Consider the following 14,270-nt stretch of genomic DNA (forward strand, 5'->3'; position numbering starts at 1 on the left):
TTAGAACAGTTGGATAGGGTTATTCACTGTAAAGAACCATGTACCAACCCTACCTCTCCATAATAGAAGGGTCATTCAGTTTGACAATAGCTGGGTTTTGGTGACAAATATTTCAATTACAATTGGTTAATCCCAAACTGAATGAAAATACTCCATATCCAGTTGTGGTACATGTAAACGGAATAGATCACCATCACATGTAAACAGTTGACCTGCAACCTTCAATCAGAATGATTTCAATCGGATTGAGAAAAAGGTTTCAATGTAAACCCGGCTGTAGATGGCTTCCTTTACTCCTCTTTTAAACCGTCTGTCTTCTATGGCATGTGTAACTTTTTTCTCCTCCAATGAGTGTCTTTTGTCTTTCAGATTCAGGCCACTCCCCTGTGTTGAGCCATTTATTTGTGAATGGGTTTTTATGGTTTTGTTACCCAGATATACCCATGCGACTGAATCCAAAAGCCACCTTTAGTAGAAGCCATTCCATACATGATCACCTTAGCCATGTCCATCTCCCTTGCTCCACTTGGAATTTAGCAATCATACCTCGACATCAATTTAAAGATTTACAGCATGTTACGGTGCAGACAGAATTTCGAAGAAGACGTTAATTAGTCAAAGAGGGACTGAGTGAATGTTTGCAGGTTTAGCAAGTCACTGTGGGAGGGCTCACTTCTCACCACACAAGGTATAGGGGTGCAGCTTCAAAGCCGGTGAAGTCATTTGCACATTTCAGGATGCACTGCGTGTCTGTGTGTGTTCAGGGCGAATGGCTCCGAGTTCCCTGCGGAGATGGACCCTCAGCCACCATCCAGTCTCTGGGGACTGACGCCCTGAGGCGCTACAATGGGGCCAAGGGGACGGAGGCTGGAGACCGGAAGACGGAGTTCAGCTTGCGGAGGTGTCGTGGTGGAGAGCTCCTCCATCCCGAGGACAGGGCCAAGGATGTTCTGGAGGAGAATGACTTTGTGCAGCTGGGTGAGGGTGCAACTCATACAGGTGTAAGAGCAGACCACTGTTAAGTAGTCTCCAAAGAAAATAAGAAGTTTTGGTTTGTTTTGTGTGAAGTTTTTGCAGGAGATAACAGTGACATCTCTTCTCCACTGGAATGGGCTGAGTATCCTTCCACCAAAACCTTGCATGATGGATTGACACCACTATGTAAAAACAAATAGAATAGGAAAATAACATCAAATGAATTCATCATCTGAGGAAGGTGAATATTTGTACTTAAATCTTAACCGTAAATCCTAATGTCCCCCAGTATTGTTAGGATTCATTTTTAGGATACCATGTATTTGTTTTTTCTTTGTTACTATTATTTTAGAAATTATTAAAATATATGTTCTTATCTGTTGCTAAAATTATATACTTCCTTAACCTAATGGAAGTAGGCAAACTCCATATAAAGAGCCCAAAGAGGTGGGTGTTCTGCTCTTTCTCCTTTTATACCATATGCAACGGTTTTAAGAATGACTTCGGTGCAGCTGACTGATTTGTTCCTATTCGTAGTTCATGTCCCTGGACGGCAACAGCCTGACCACTGCTGATCTGGTCAGCTTGGGTAAAGGTTTATACAAAATAAAGGTGGGATGTTGTCCCCGTCACACATTCAGACATTAAACTCAAAGCAGTTCCAGTAGTCATTAGTCGACTCTTGTTGTTCCAGTTGACCCCTGAGGCTGAACAGAAAGTCATGAAGGGCAGAGAGGTTATTGATGCTATTATCAGAGAAAACAAAGGTACAGCTTTTTTCCTGCTATGTTCTCTCATTGTTCTAAAAATTCAAAGTGTAAAAAATATCCTCTGTTTGTTTTTTTTCACCTGCAGTTGCATATGGAGTCAACACTGGATTTGGAAAGTTTGCCCGCACACTCATACCAAAAGAACAATTGGTGTAAGTGAAACTGAACTTTAGCTCCAGGTATCAACTGGATGACATACACACACCATCTAAATCACCACAGCTTCTCTACTAGAGGTTTTTCATAATGTCCAATTATCTTCCTCCACCTGCAGGCAGCTGCAAGAGAATGTGATTCGCTCACATTCAGCTGGTAAGTAAACAATAATACCTCTTTTAGCAGCACATTTAATTTGTCCATGTTTTTTTTTACTGTGGCACTCAAGATGTCCAGATCACCAGTCTATCTGAGCAAACCACTGACTGTATACTATGGATATACCCATAGTGACGTCACCCAGTGAATGGAGCCCTGTTAACTGAGCTTTACTCTGCCCATACACAGATACTCAAAATATGGACATGGGGTTTGTGTTGGGGCAGACTTTTAAGACCCGCCCACCCAACTCTACCACTGCCTGTTAGCTCAGGCTACCAACTGTCACTCAAAGTGGGAATGCCCTTAAATACGCACAATTTTAAACCTTATTTGATAATAAACAAATGGGTCAGAAAAAAATGTACCTGCCTACAGTTGTCATGAATGGTGAAATAAACGATTGAGACCAAAATAATTTTTTGTACCAGGCTGTAAACATGTTTAATAATGCTGTAAGGTTGGGCTTTTAACATGTTGGTCTATGCCATATATGGGGATTTGGTCCCTTTTGGAGCCAGCCTCAAGTGGTCATTCGACAAACTGCAGTTTTTCACACTTCCACATGGGCTTCATTGCTCAGACCTGGAGGTTGCTGCCTGGGGCTAACATAGAGAGTCAACAACCATTCACACTCACAATGAACCTAGAGAATGTATTTGGATGGTGCGAGGAAGCAAGAGCACATGGAGATTACCTACACCAACAAAGAGAGAGCATGCAAATGCCACATGGAGAGACCCCAGGTTCAAACCCAGAACCTTGTTGCTGTGCGACACCATTGCTAACCACTCCATGATGGTGCCACCCTTTGTTTCAAAATGCTTTTGGAGTTAAGGCTTTTAATAAATGACAGATACATACATAATTTGTAAAGTTGCATCTATTAGTAATCGATAAATGTGAGCACTGCAGAGTCACCAGACGGTTTTCGTGTTTGTATGTGAAGGAGTGGGTGCCCCGTTGAGTGTGGAAAGGACTCGTATGCTCCTGGTTCTGAGAATCAACATCCTAGCAAAAGGCCACAGCGGTGTTTCCATGGAAACCATGGATGCTATGATCAAGGCCTTCAACGGTAAATGTTATTCCATTTTATTTTAACCAATTCTGTTTTTCTCTGTAACAATTTCCTTTAACATTTCATCCTATCCCCTAACTTCATCCCACGTAAAGTGGTGTCTTTTCTCATATTTGGACAAGCAAATGTGGTTCTGTTTGAATGAAGCATGCCTGAACCCAATCACCAGAACAATTTAAAATAATTTAGTGAACAAATATATCAGTTATGCTTCACCAAATAACAACCCTTTTTAGAGTAATAGACATCCACAATCTTTTGTTCTTAAGTTCTTAGGGAGAAATTTTTTAAAAATCGCAATGTCTTTCTTGAATCCTATCTTTGTCAGTTCAAAGAGGTGTGAGCTGAGTATGGCTAATGAACTGACTGCTGACTGTATAATAGTGTATAGCGTATAATAGACTGTATAATATATTTAAAAAAAGTGTGTGTGTGTGTGTGTGTGTGTGTGTGTGTGTGTGTGTGTGTGTGTGTGTGTGTGTGTGTTCTAGCATCTTGTTTGTCCTGGGTACCAGAGAAAGGTACTGTGGGGGCCAGTGGAGACTTGGCCCCGCTTGCCCACCTCACCCTGGGCCTGATGGGTGATGGCAGGATGTGGTCACCGCAGAGCAGCTGGGCTGATGCTAAGGCTGTGAGTTTCTTTACAGTTCCACGCTGTGCTGGCCAAGTCATTGTACAGAGTTCTAATAGCTTTTCATTTTTAAAACATTTAACAAATTGTTCTTTTGACTTGAGAAGTAAAGGGTTATGGTTAGGGTTAGCATCAGCAACAACATCAAACCCACTGGCAGGAGAAGTAAATAACACTGCGCATCTTGTGACAATTCAATGTTCTGCTGTGAAACTTTTGGACCTTGTAGCATTCATGTGGCTGTTACTTAGACATGTACCACCCACCTAGGCCAGACCAGTCACCCCCACCCCATAGCAATGTCACTCCCTGATGGCAGAAGCCATCTGCAGCAAAAAATAACAACTGACAATGAAACTGTAGTGCAGATACAGTACAGACTTTTAAAGGACACACAGACAACTAGATAAAGGAAACATTAACAACAAAAACAACCACAAGAATAAATGAATGAAACAAAATGAAAACAAGCTCACATAAAATCAGTAAATTAACACGTGTCTGTCTAGGTGAGATCGAATTCAACATGAATTTAAAAAAACAAAAAAACAAAAAACAAAAAAAAAAACACCATCAAATCTTGCATAATCTGCAACTCATTAAAATGTGAAATAAAGCAATGGCACTTGGAAAAGGGGGGATAAACACAAGGCTTTAATGACACTGTGAATTTGAACAATGGTTACATTTACATGTACCTCAGGGAAGAGGCAGGGTAACCTCAACTTTAAAAAGAATTAGTGTCAAACGTGCACAGGACTAGACAGCGGCAGCTTACTCACCACTCCATCCCACCAGACCTCATTGATGTGAAGACCCATGTCCTCCTCCCATGCAGCCCTAATTTTGAAGTTTTAAGTGATTACTGAAACACAGTTTACCCCCTACTGGGCATCTTGAATGTAAGCATGTCATCGCAAGATTGCTGAGGAGGTAGAGAGGAGAGAGTACAAAAACATTCTTAGACAAAATTTCTAATTTTGAAAGTACTGAAGCAGGTGGTTTGGAGGCAGACCATACTATGATGACATATTGGCAAAGCTGTTTAAAATACTTTCAGAATACATGTCCCTGACAAGTGGTTATTACATAGTGGACCAAGAGGAGATGCCGCAGAAAGTTTAAAATATTTCCTAAAACGAAACCAGATCATAAAAATATTGAGCATGACAGGGTAAGACCACCACTAAAGGAAAAAATTGATATAGGTAAAGACGTTTCGGGGAAACATTCATTTTAGCAACAATGTTTGCTACCAAAGAGAGACAAATTATCCCATCTCTGAAATTCATATTTTACTTGAGCTATGAGTAGGGTGAACTTTTCACAAAAAATAAAGAAAGGTGCGAGTAACATAGAAGACTGAACTTATGATGCTTATATCCAGAAGGACTGATTTTAAAATAGGAGGTATCTTTGGTGGAGGAGCGAACCGGCTGCATTCATAGGGAAACCTTCATTAAGATATACCTTGTAGCCTGAGAATGAGCAAAACTCATCTAAGATGGTCATTGGGAAGGCAAGATACAAGCTCTGTAGCATACATTAACAAATCGTCTGCATACAGAGACAGATGATACGGATACCACCCCTTAGTAATGTGGAGGACTGTATTGATGGACAGGGATAGAGGGCAGCCCTGGCATGGGATGAGATCAAACTCCACTTCAAATCTAGCATTCCATTTCATGTTAGAATAAGACAAAAATAATCTGTCCCAAAGGAGTGACTCACTGACTTTAGTGACTCACAAAGTGATGAATAAGATGTGGATTCATTTTGTTTAAAGGACAGGAAGTCGTCATTGCAAAATCTCCAGGGGTCCATCCAGCTTGAGTCATAAAATCAGAACAAGACCTAGCGATGGTAGAGCGCGGACTGGAGCGATCCCATATGGGTTCAAACAATTCACCACCAACCATCAACATGTCGGGGTTTAAATGGGGTATATTGCTAAGTGATCGATTACAGAAATTAACATCATTAAAGTCTGGTGCATACACAATAACTATCTCCACTTTTGTTTGCATTAGTGTGCTGTAATATATCTGCCATCCATATCTGCAATGATGTATGTAGCTTGAAACTAAATACTTTTATTAAACAAACTAGCAACGCCTTTAGCTTTAGAGTAGAAGTCAGAGTGGTATAACTGCCCTGTCCAGGAAGCCTGTAATGATCTTTACAAAAATATATGTCAGTGTTAAGCCATTTAAGTTGTAAGGAGGGGGGATAATGTATAAGTGTCTGAGGGGTCAACAATTCCAGACAACAAAAAACAGACAGAAATATTATGTTTTTTGTTTGTTTGTTTGTTTTTTAAAAAAATATTTTCATTCATATCTAACAGACAATGAAGCTATCAAATGTAAGTTATCTGAAATTACAGATAATTGTCACGCTGGGCTACAGGCGTAGGCCTACGACCTATGGTGGGGTCAGAAAGAGACTAATGTTAACCCTAACCCTAACCCTCGATATCGATACCTCGATACTCCCAGAAAGAGACACCTCAATAACCTCCACAGTACCTTTGAGCATGGTTTAACACTAATTAATCTAACACTCATTAGATTAGTGTAACAGGTAAGTCGGATGAGACAACAAAGGTTAATTTCGAGGAGCGCCTAGGAGCAGAAAAAAGGCACACAATTTATTATAGTTTTTATCATGAGATATGGGTTTTGCTCATCGTTTACTCTTAGTCAGATCAAAGTGGCTGTTGACGAACATGTTTTGTTATTGTCATTAACGAAATTACCACTGGTGTTGACACAGAGAAGTACTGTCCAAGCCAGGCCTTTCCCATTACACTAGTAGATAGCATCTTTATGCTGCTGGGTAAATGTCCACGCCTTTGAAACTCCATTTCCCTTGTTTGTAACTCAGGCTTTTGCAGTTTTTGTATGCTCCTCCAGACCCACCCAGAAGACATCATTTGACCCTGTTAAGGACCCGGCTACATGATGTAGTCACAGTCGGAGATAAGGAGCTTTTTCACAACATGGCAACTCAAATCAAGATCGAATATTTGTAAGATGCACTGAAACAAGACAAATCCACAAAGGCTTCTCTCCTCAACTCATAGGACCCAAAGACCCCCACTAACAACATTCTGTTGCCAGACACCACAGGACACCCTCAGAAGACCCATGTCCATTCTCTGATGAGTCACAACTGTTTTGGAGGCACAAGGGAGACCGACACAATGTTAGGATAACAAACTAAGGTCATAATGTTATGCCTGGTCGGTGTACATTGCTTTCAAAAACATAGATTATTGGTGTTTACACAATGCTTTTCTAGTCAAATTCTAACTTTCCAGATGTGACTGAAACACATACGCCCATGTTTGGTGTCATTTTTACAGGTGCTTGAGGGCCATGGACTCAAACCTCTGAAGATGAAGCCAAAGGAGGTACAAGGATTTCTTGTTAGAGGAAAACTACTTTATTCAGTAATTAGTTTGGCTCACTAGAGTAATAACTGGGTCGTGTTGTTAACTAAAAATCGGTCATACAGCCACAGGTTAGTCACATTCATTTGGAAGAGGAGATGGGTGAATGTTTCACTTCCTGGGTAACTGAACTAGCACTACAACTCAGCTAGAATGTTGGCTGCTCGTGGTATGTGTGCTCCCTTTCAGTTTTCTCAACTCTAGATAAAGTGGATGTGGTAAGCTGTTTAAATCATGTCAGATTGTCTGAGAGCTCACATGTGTTGCCTCACATACTGTTTTATAGAGCTGCTGCTGTTGTCATGGCACTGTTTTGTTGTCTGCATTATAGGGGCGTTATGTCATGTCTGACAGGAGTTATGCTAAAGTAAATCTAAGTTGTACGTCATAGCTGCCCTTTGAGGCAAATTTATAGATACTTAAACGTCAGTTGATCTGTGTAGATTGTGATAAGGAATGTGCTCCTTCACCAGGGGATCGCTCTGATCAATGGAACTCAAATGATATCGTCTCTGGGAGCCGAGGCTGTGGAGAGAGCTTTGGCTGTGGCCAGGCAAGCTGACATCATCGCTGCCTTGACTGTGGAGGCCCTGAAAGGAACCACAAAGGCCTTCCACAGCGGTAACCAAGACTTTCTGGTGGATCGAATGGAAAGTCCAAACACATTGACCATTTAGAGAAAATTTGGCACAAATTTGCTTTAGATTTAGCTCTGATGCGGATGCATAAAGACTTTACCCAAGGTTGGAAAATGAACATCTTGGAACTTGAGTTAGAAAAGCAGTGTTGGCCATCGAGCGACCACACAGATAATCCCAAATGAATGTTAATGACGTTTGGTGTCTGGAGCGCATTTAGGCAACCGTTTGCAAAAATGTTGTCATAACCTAATGTCATAACTTCATAAGGTTTGACACGTCCCATTTTGGCACCAAGTAGTAAAAAAAACTTGGATTACATCTGTTCTAAGTGGGGGAAACATTACAAGATATGTTGGACATTTGATTGATTCTGAAATGGTTGCTGAAGACTTCAGCTGCAGTGATTGAACTAATAATTGTGCTGCAGCTATCCATGCTGTGCGACCTCACCCCGGTCAGATGGTGGTGGCTGAGAGGCTTCGATCTCTGCTTGACTCCGTTGTCTTCCCTTCTGAGATCTCAGGTCGGACTTGTAGGAGAATGTGCCTTCATCCTAAAGGCTTGTCATTTTTTTGAACAGTGACTTATGTAGTCAAGGTTCTGACTTCCTTCTGATTGTCTCCCTGTAGAGAGTCACAGGTCATGCAATCGTGTTCAGGATTCCTATACGCTGCGTTGCATCCCACAGGTACAATATGCAGTTGTCTAGCTTTTATTTTTATTGGTGTGCAGACTAAAACAAAAGTCATGAGCTGCATGGAGCTAGACAACTGTGACTCAGCAGTGTGCTTTGCTTGTTGCAGGTTCATGGAGTGGTGAATGACACAATCGCTTTTGTCCAGAAAGTGATCTCCACTGAGCTGAACAGTGCCACGGACAACCCTGTATCCTAGAGAAAAACAACTACAATATCATTACAATGAGTCGATTGTTTGCAAAGGGACTTAATAGATTAGTTTCACTCTTATCAGTCTATCTGTTTGGTTTGCTTATGAGAAGTTGGACTGCTGTGGCAGCAGTCTAGGCATCCCTAGAAAACTTTTCCAGTTTCTGGGGAGTACTGAGGCTTGGTTTGATATGTAGTCTGTCAAGTTAACTTGCCTGTTCCCTACAAGGAAAGGTACTATGGACTATCTTCTACAAACGCTTATTCTCACTATGGTAGCGGGGGTGCTGGAGTCTATCCCAGCTGTAATCAGGCAAGAGGCGGGGTACACCCTGGACATGTCGCCAGTCTATCGCACTCACACTCACACCTAGGGTCAATTCAGAGTCACCAATTAACCTAACGAGCGTGTCTTTGGAGGTGGGAGGAAACCGGAGTACCTGGAGAAAACCCACGCAGACACAGGGAGAACATGCAAACTTCACCGAGAACCGAGCTGCCCAAACAACTGAACAATGAGAATCTCTTTTCTCCATGACTTGCCCCAGCTCTGAGGGAGTAGTCCAGCGTTTTCTGGCATCATCCTGACTCATCCACACTGACTAGTGTTTCTCCCTATTAAGTCAAACATGTGAAGCTTTTTATCTGAGCTTGAACACAATATTACGATGACGGTAGTCAAAACATGGAATGTGAATCCATGGTGGGATGCAGGAAATTCATCTTCATCTCATTTGTGAAACTAAAACCTTTGTTAAAATAAAGCCATGATAAGTTTAAATTCTGTCCTGTTGTAACAAAATTAGTTTTCCAGACCCTTAAAGCTTGTGTTTCAATTCTTGTACCTCATGAATCCTCAACTTATCTACAGTTGGTATTTGCAGAGACTGGAGAGACAATTTCAGGTGGAAACTTCCATGGAGAGTATCCAGCCAAGGTAAAGACACACTGAACATACTTATGAGATCTGATTATACCCTCTTTCATCATTTCTGTCCTCTCTTGCTCCATGGATGATGTGTGGGTTAAATACACAAAGGGCAAACAGTATATGCTCATAAATTGTGTCTTTATCTGACAACGTTTATACAGCTTTAGTAAAGACAGCAAGTGTAATTCCAACAAAATGATTCATTGGAAGAGGCCAGTGTTTCAGCTTTGGTGTTGGCTGTGTTGTCTCAGGTCCTGGACTACCTGGCCATAGGTGTGCACGAGCTGGCCAGCATGAGCGAGAGGAGGATCGAGAGGCTGGTGAACCCGGCCCTCAGTGAACTTCCTGCCTTCCTCGTCAAAGAAGGAGGTTTGAACTCTGGCTTCATGATTGCACACTGCACCGCTGCTGCCCTAGGTGTGTTCCTTTTGCATCCTGTTGGCTTGCATGCAAAAGCAAGACAAAAGAATTGGTCGTTAAAATAAATGCTGACATTTCCAAAAAGTACAGTAAATGCACAGTATTTATTTTTTAATTTGTTTCCTTGGTTGTTTTTTACAACACATGTACAGTGGGGGAAATAAGTATTTGATCCCCTGCTGAATTTGTAAGTTTGCCCACTTCCATAGAAATGATCAGACTCTGGTTTTTATGGTTGTTTACTGGTTATGGGTATAGACAGAATATCAGTCGAAAATGCATAAAAACACACAATCTAAAAGTTATAAATTGTTATGTATTTTATTAAGGGAAATAAGTATTTGATCCCCAAGCACAACACAAGTCAGTACTTTGTAGAGAAACCTTTGTTGGCAAGCACAGCGATGAGACGTTTCTTGTAGTTGGTCACCAGGTTTGCACACAGCGCAGGAGGGATTTTGGCCCATTCATCTTTACAGACAGTCTCTAAATCCTTCAAGTTTCTTGGCTGCCTCTTGGAAACTCGGAGCTTCAGCTCCCTCCACAGGTTTTTGATCGGGTTAAGGTCTGGAGACTGACTAGGCCACTCCATGACCTTAATATGCTTCTTCTTGAGCCACTCCTTTGTTGTCCTGGCAGTATGTTTTGGGTCATTGTCATGTTGGAAAACCCACCCACGAGGCATCTTCAGTGTTCTTGCTGAGGAAAGAAGGTTTTTGTCCAAGATGTTACAGTACATGGCTGCATTCATTGGCCCCATAATGCGGTGAAGTTGCCCTGTACCCTTTGCTGAAAAACAGCCCCAAAACATGATGTTTCCACCTCCATGCTTAACCGTGGGTATGGTGTTCTTTGGGTCATACTCACGTTTTTTCATCCTCCAAACACGGCGGGTCGAGTTAATGCCAAATAGCTCAACTTTGGTTTCGTCAGACCACAGCACTTTCTCCCAAGCCTTCTCTGAGTCATTTAGATGTTCACTGGCAAACTTAAGGCGGGCCTGTACATGTGCCTTCTTGAGCAGGGGGACCTTGCGGGCACTGCAAGAGTTCAATCCATAACGGCGCAGTGTGTTGCCAACTGTTTTCTTGGTGACGGAGGTCCCAACTGCTTCCAGATCATTAACAAGCTCCTGCCGTGTTGTTTTAGGCTGCTCCCTCACCTTTCTCATCATCATCCTCACTCCATGAGGCGAGATTTTGCAGGGAGCTCCAGACCGAGGACAGTTGATGGTCCTTTTATGGGTCTTCCACTTGCGAATAATGGCACCAATAGTTGTCACCTTCTCACCAAGCCTTTTGCTGATGGTTTTGTAACCTATACCAGCCTTGTGCAGGTCTACAATTTTGTCCCTGACATCTTTTGACAGCTCTTTGGTCTTGCCCATGGTGCTGTAGAAGTTGGAATGTAAGAAACTGATTCTTAGAGCAGGTGTGCTTTATATACATGACGAGTTAAGATCAGGAGTATTGGTAATTAGTTGACTGAGCACAGCTGTGTGCCACATGCGCACCAGCCAATCTGTAGGAGCCTGAATTCTAAGTGAATTGTTGGGGATCAAATACTTATTTCCCTTAATAAAATACATAACAATTTATAACTTTTAGATTGTGTGTTTTTTATGCATTTTCGATTGATATTCTGTCTATACCCATAACCAGTAAACAACCATAAAAACCAGAGTCTGATCATTTCTATGGAAGTGGGCAAACTTACAAATTCAGCAGGGGATCAAATACTTATTTCCCCCACTGTATATGAGCAGAAAAATGGCTTATGATTATGAAAAAGAAGATCACCAGCATTTTCCCACCTTATTGTGAACAAAAAAGTTAAAACTAAATTAAACTGGTTTATCTCTGCTGCTATAGCTGAATAGCATGCAAGTAGAGAATTATTTGCTGCAGTGGCATCGGGGTGGCAAGAATGTTCCTGCAGTTTGCGTGTTCTCCCTGAGCCTGCATGGGCTTTATCTGGGGGCTCTGCCTTCCTCCCACATTCCAAGACATGCTTGTTATGTTCATTCGTGTTTGGAAATTTAGTTGGCCGTGTCATAGGCTAGTGACCTGGTTGCAGATTGTACCCTGCCTCTTCCCTAGTGTCAGCCAGGATGGGGTGCAGCCCACTAGATCCTCTTGAGGATAATAGATAATGAATAATTGCCCTCAATTCTTCCACTAGAGTATGTAGTAAGGTCACAAAGATAATGTTCAAATGATGCACTGAAATTGATATTTCTAAGCCTTGAGTAAAGTTGATCCCAGCAAAATCTTTGCAGATGACTTCTGGAGGAGCAGAAATTTATGCGTCGGTTCAGATAACCCTGAGTCAAACATCATTTAATGCTACTGATGGCTTTGTTCTTCTATATGCTCTATATGCTCTGACTCCTATCTATCCTCCCTGCAGTGTCAGAGAGTAAGGCTCTGTGCCACCCATCATCTGTTGACTCCCTGTCCACCAGCGCAGCAACTGAGGACCATGTGTCTATGGGAGGTTGGGCTGCCCGCAAAGCCCTGAGAGTAGTGGAGCACGTGGAACAAGGTGATACTTTTTAGCTTTCAGAAACCACGTTTTCCTAGATGGACGGTAGGCCTATGTTAAACTGGGGCTTTGACTGTCTGTAGTGCTGGCCATTGAGCTGCTGGCTGCCTGCCAGGCTCTGGAGTTCCTGCGTCCTCTGAAGACCACCATTCCTCTGGAGAAGGTCCACGAGCTGCTGCGCTCTGTGGTCAGGTCAGACACCTAAAGACTTACCTTAAAGAGGCTTCATGCTACACAAATGATTGCTTTACAAAGGTTTGGTAAGGTAATGACCTGGTGGAGAAACGTTGTTCTGGTTTATGATGAAAACCTGCCAGTTGTCACCAGGAATGCAGCCTAGATCTAAATGATTTCATATAGTCTGATCTACTATAATCATGTCCTAACTCCATCTTCTCTGTCCAGTCCCTGGGACAGAGACCGCATCATGAGCCCCGACATTGAAGCTGCTCATGCACTCATCACACAGCAAAAGGCAAGTCCTTAAAACTAAACTACCATTACAGCAAGTTACTGTAGCAGTTCAGCGTCGTCTTGTCATATTTTTATCGTCTGGGTGATTTTTCTTCTTCAGGTCTGGTGGACAGTTCAACCTTACATGGATGAATACCGGAAAAAGCTGCAAACATGAACGCAGGGGTGCTAGGCTGCAGCTAGATCATGTAACACCAACTGGAATTTTTAAATAAACAAATAAAGACTCTAAACTTTTAAAAATCAGTTTTGGATGGTACATATATCGTTAGTAACAAATGTTCCTCTGGATTTAAGGTTGCCGTAATTAAACTACTGTATATCCTTTTAAAGTAAATTCACAGTCAATATCTTTTGTAACAAAAGCAATAACGAACTCCGTCGATAGACTTTTCATTGTAAACTAATTTAACTCAACGGCTTTCATAGGACATGACTTAAGTCGCTGTTGCTCTTCTGCCCATCACCACATGACGCCTGTCCAGGTCTATTTGACTAGGCCGTCAGATCTTTAATGGAGCATGATCAGTTCCCAGTGGAGAGACTCCGGACCAGTTTTTGAAACATCTTCATCAGAATGGTTTTCATGTGTTTGTGTTAATGTTTTTTTTTTTTTTTTTTTGTCAACAAGGAGCACATGGTAGCACAGACATGGATAGAACTCAGACAGCAGCTAAGCTGATTGTCAACCTGGCCAAGTTTGGGCTGCCCACTCCTGACTCTACAATAAAATTGTATTTAATATTACAAATAACATGTAGAGGTTCCTTAGACACAGCAAACACACGTGGTGCATGTGCTTACTGTTACAGACCTTAACTAACACATTCAGTGACACAGCTATGTCATCTTGTGGCTAAAGTTGTAATTACAGTTTCTCTCATCACAGGGTGAGTGAAATGTCTTTCCATAATGCAACTTAATGAAGTAGCGTAAATGCAAAGGTTAGGGAATTCAAAAATACACAAGTCAGGCGTAACATTATGACCTGATACAGTGTAGGTCTCCTTGCTCAGAAAAATTTCTTTCTTCACTTTCATCTGAAAGGCTTTGAGCATTCTTTGCTTTGTTTCAGCTGTGTCTGAATGTGAGAGAGAAGCCTAAGCTCTCCAGTCCATAAACATAAGCAGTGTGTTTTTCTCCACAGG

General features: G+C 41.9%; 1 protein-coding gene across 3 annotated transcripts; it reads left to right on the forward strand.

Annotated features, from left to right (window-relative positions):
• Positions 1–732: 732 nt before the first annotated feature.
• LOC125000016 (histidine ammonia-lyase-like) lies at positions 733–13,368 on the forward strand. 3 transcript variants are annotated; one of them, XM_047575331.1, is made up of 20 exons: positions 733–978; positions 1,069–1,117; positions 1,392–1,422; positions 1,513–1,587; positions 1,670–1,742; positions 1,831–1,897; positions 2,020–2,057; positions 3,010–3,135; positions 3,630–3,769; positions 7,140–7,187; positions 7,700–7,847; positions 8,295–8,390; positions 8,497–8,555; positions 8,671–8,751; positions 9,625–9,690; positions 9,936–10,101; positions 12,514–12,648; positions 12,732–12,840; positions 13,054–13,123; positions 13,223–13,368. In XM_047575331.1, the coding sequence occupies exons 1-20, from the start codon at positions 738–740 to the stop codon at positions 13,277–13,279; spliced, it is 1,875 nt and encodes a 624-aa protein (XP_047431287.1). In that variant the 5' UTR covers positions 733–737; the 3' UTR covers positions 13,280–13,368. The 3 variants fall into 3 exon arrangements, with proteins under 3 accessions (XP_047431287.1, XP_047431289.1, XP_047431288.1); XM_047575333.1 differs by having other exon boundaries at positions 9,936–10,053; XM_047575332.1 differs by having other exon boundaries at positions 1,395–1,422.
• Positions 13,369–14,270: the final 902 nt, after the last annotated feature.

The sequence above is a fragment of the Mugil cephalus genome, chromosome 22 (genome assembly GCF_022458985.1).
Source record: "Mugil cephalus isolate CIBA_MC_2020 chromosome 22, CIBA_Mcephalus_1.1, whole genome shotgun sequence".
In the NCBI taxonomy this organism is placed as follows: Eukaryota; Metazoa; Chordata; class Actinopteri; order Mugiliformes; family Mugilidae; genus Mugil; species Mugil cephalus.

Bases quoted from the DNA above. Each gene is read 5' to 3' on its own strand.
- LOC125000016 (XM_047575331.1), top strand. From the start codon at position 738: ATGCACTGCGTGTCTGTGTGTGTTCAGGGCGAATGGCTCCGAGTTCCC. The intron at 1,743-1,830 runs GTACAGCTTTTT...TTTCACCTGCAG, and splicing joins TATTATCAGAGAAAACAAAG to TTGCATATGGAGTCAACACT. The intron at 8,752-9,624 runs GTATCCTAGAGA...ACTTATCTACAG, and splicing joins ACAGTGCCACGGACAACCCT to TTGGTATTTGCAGAGACTGG.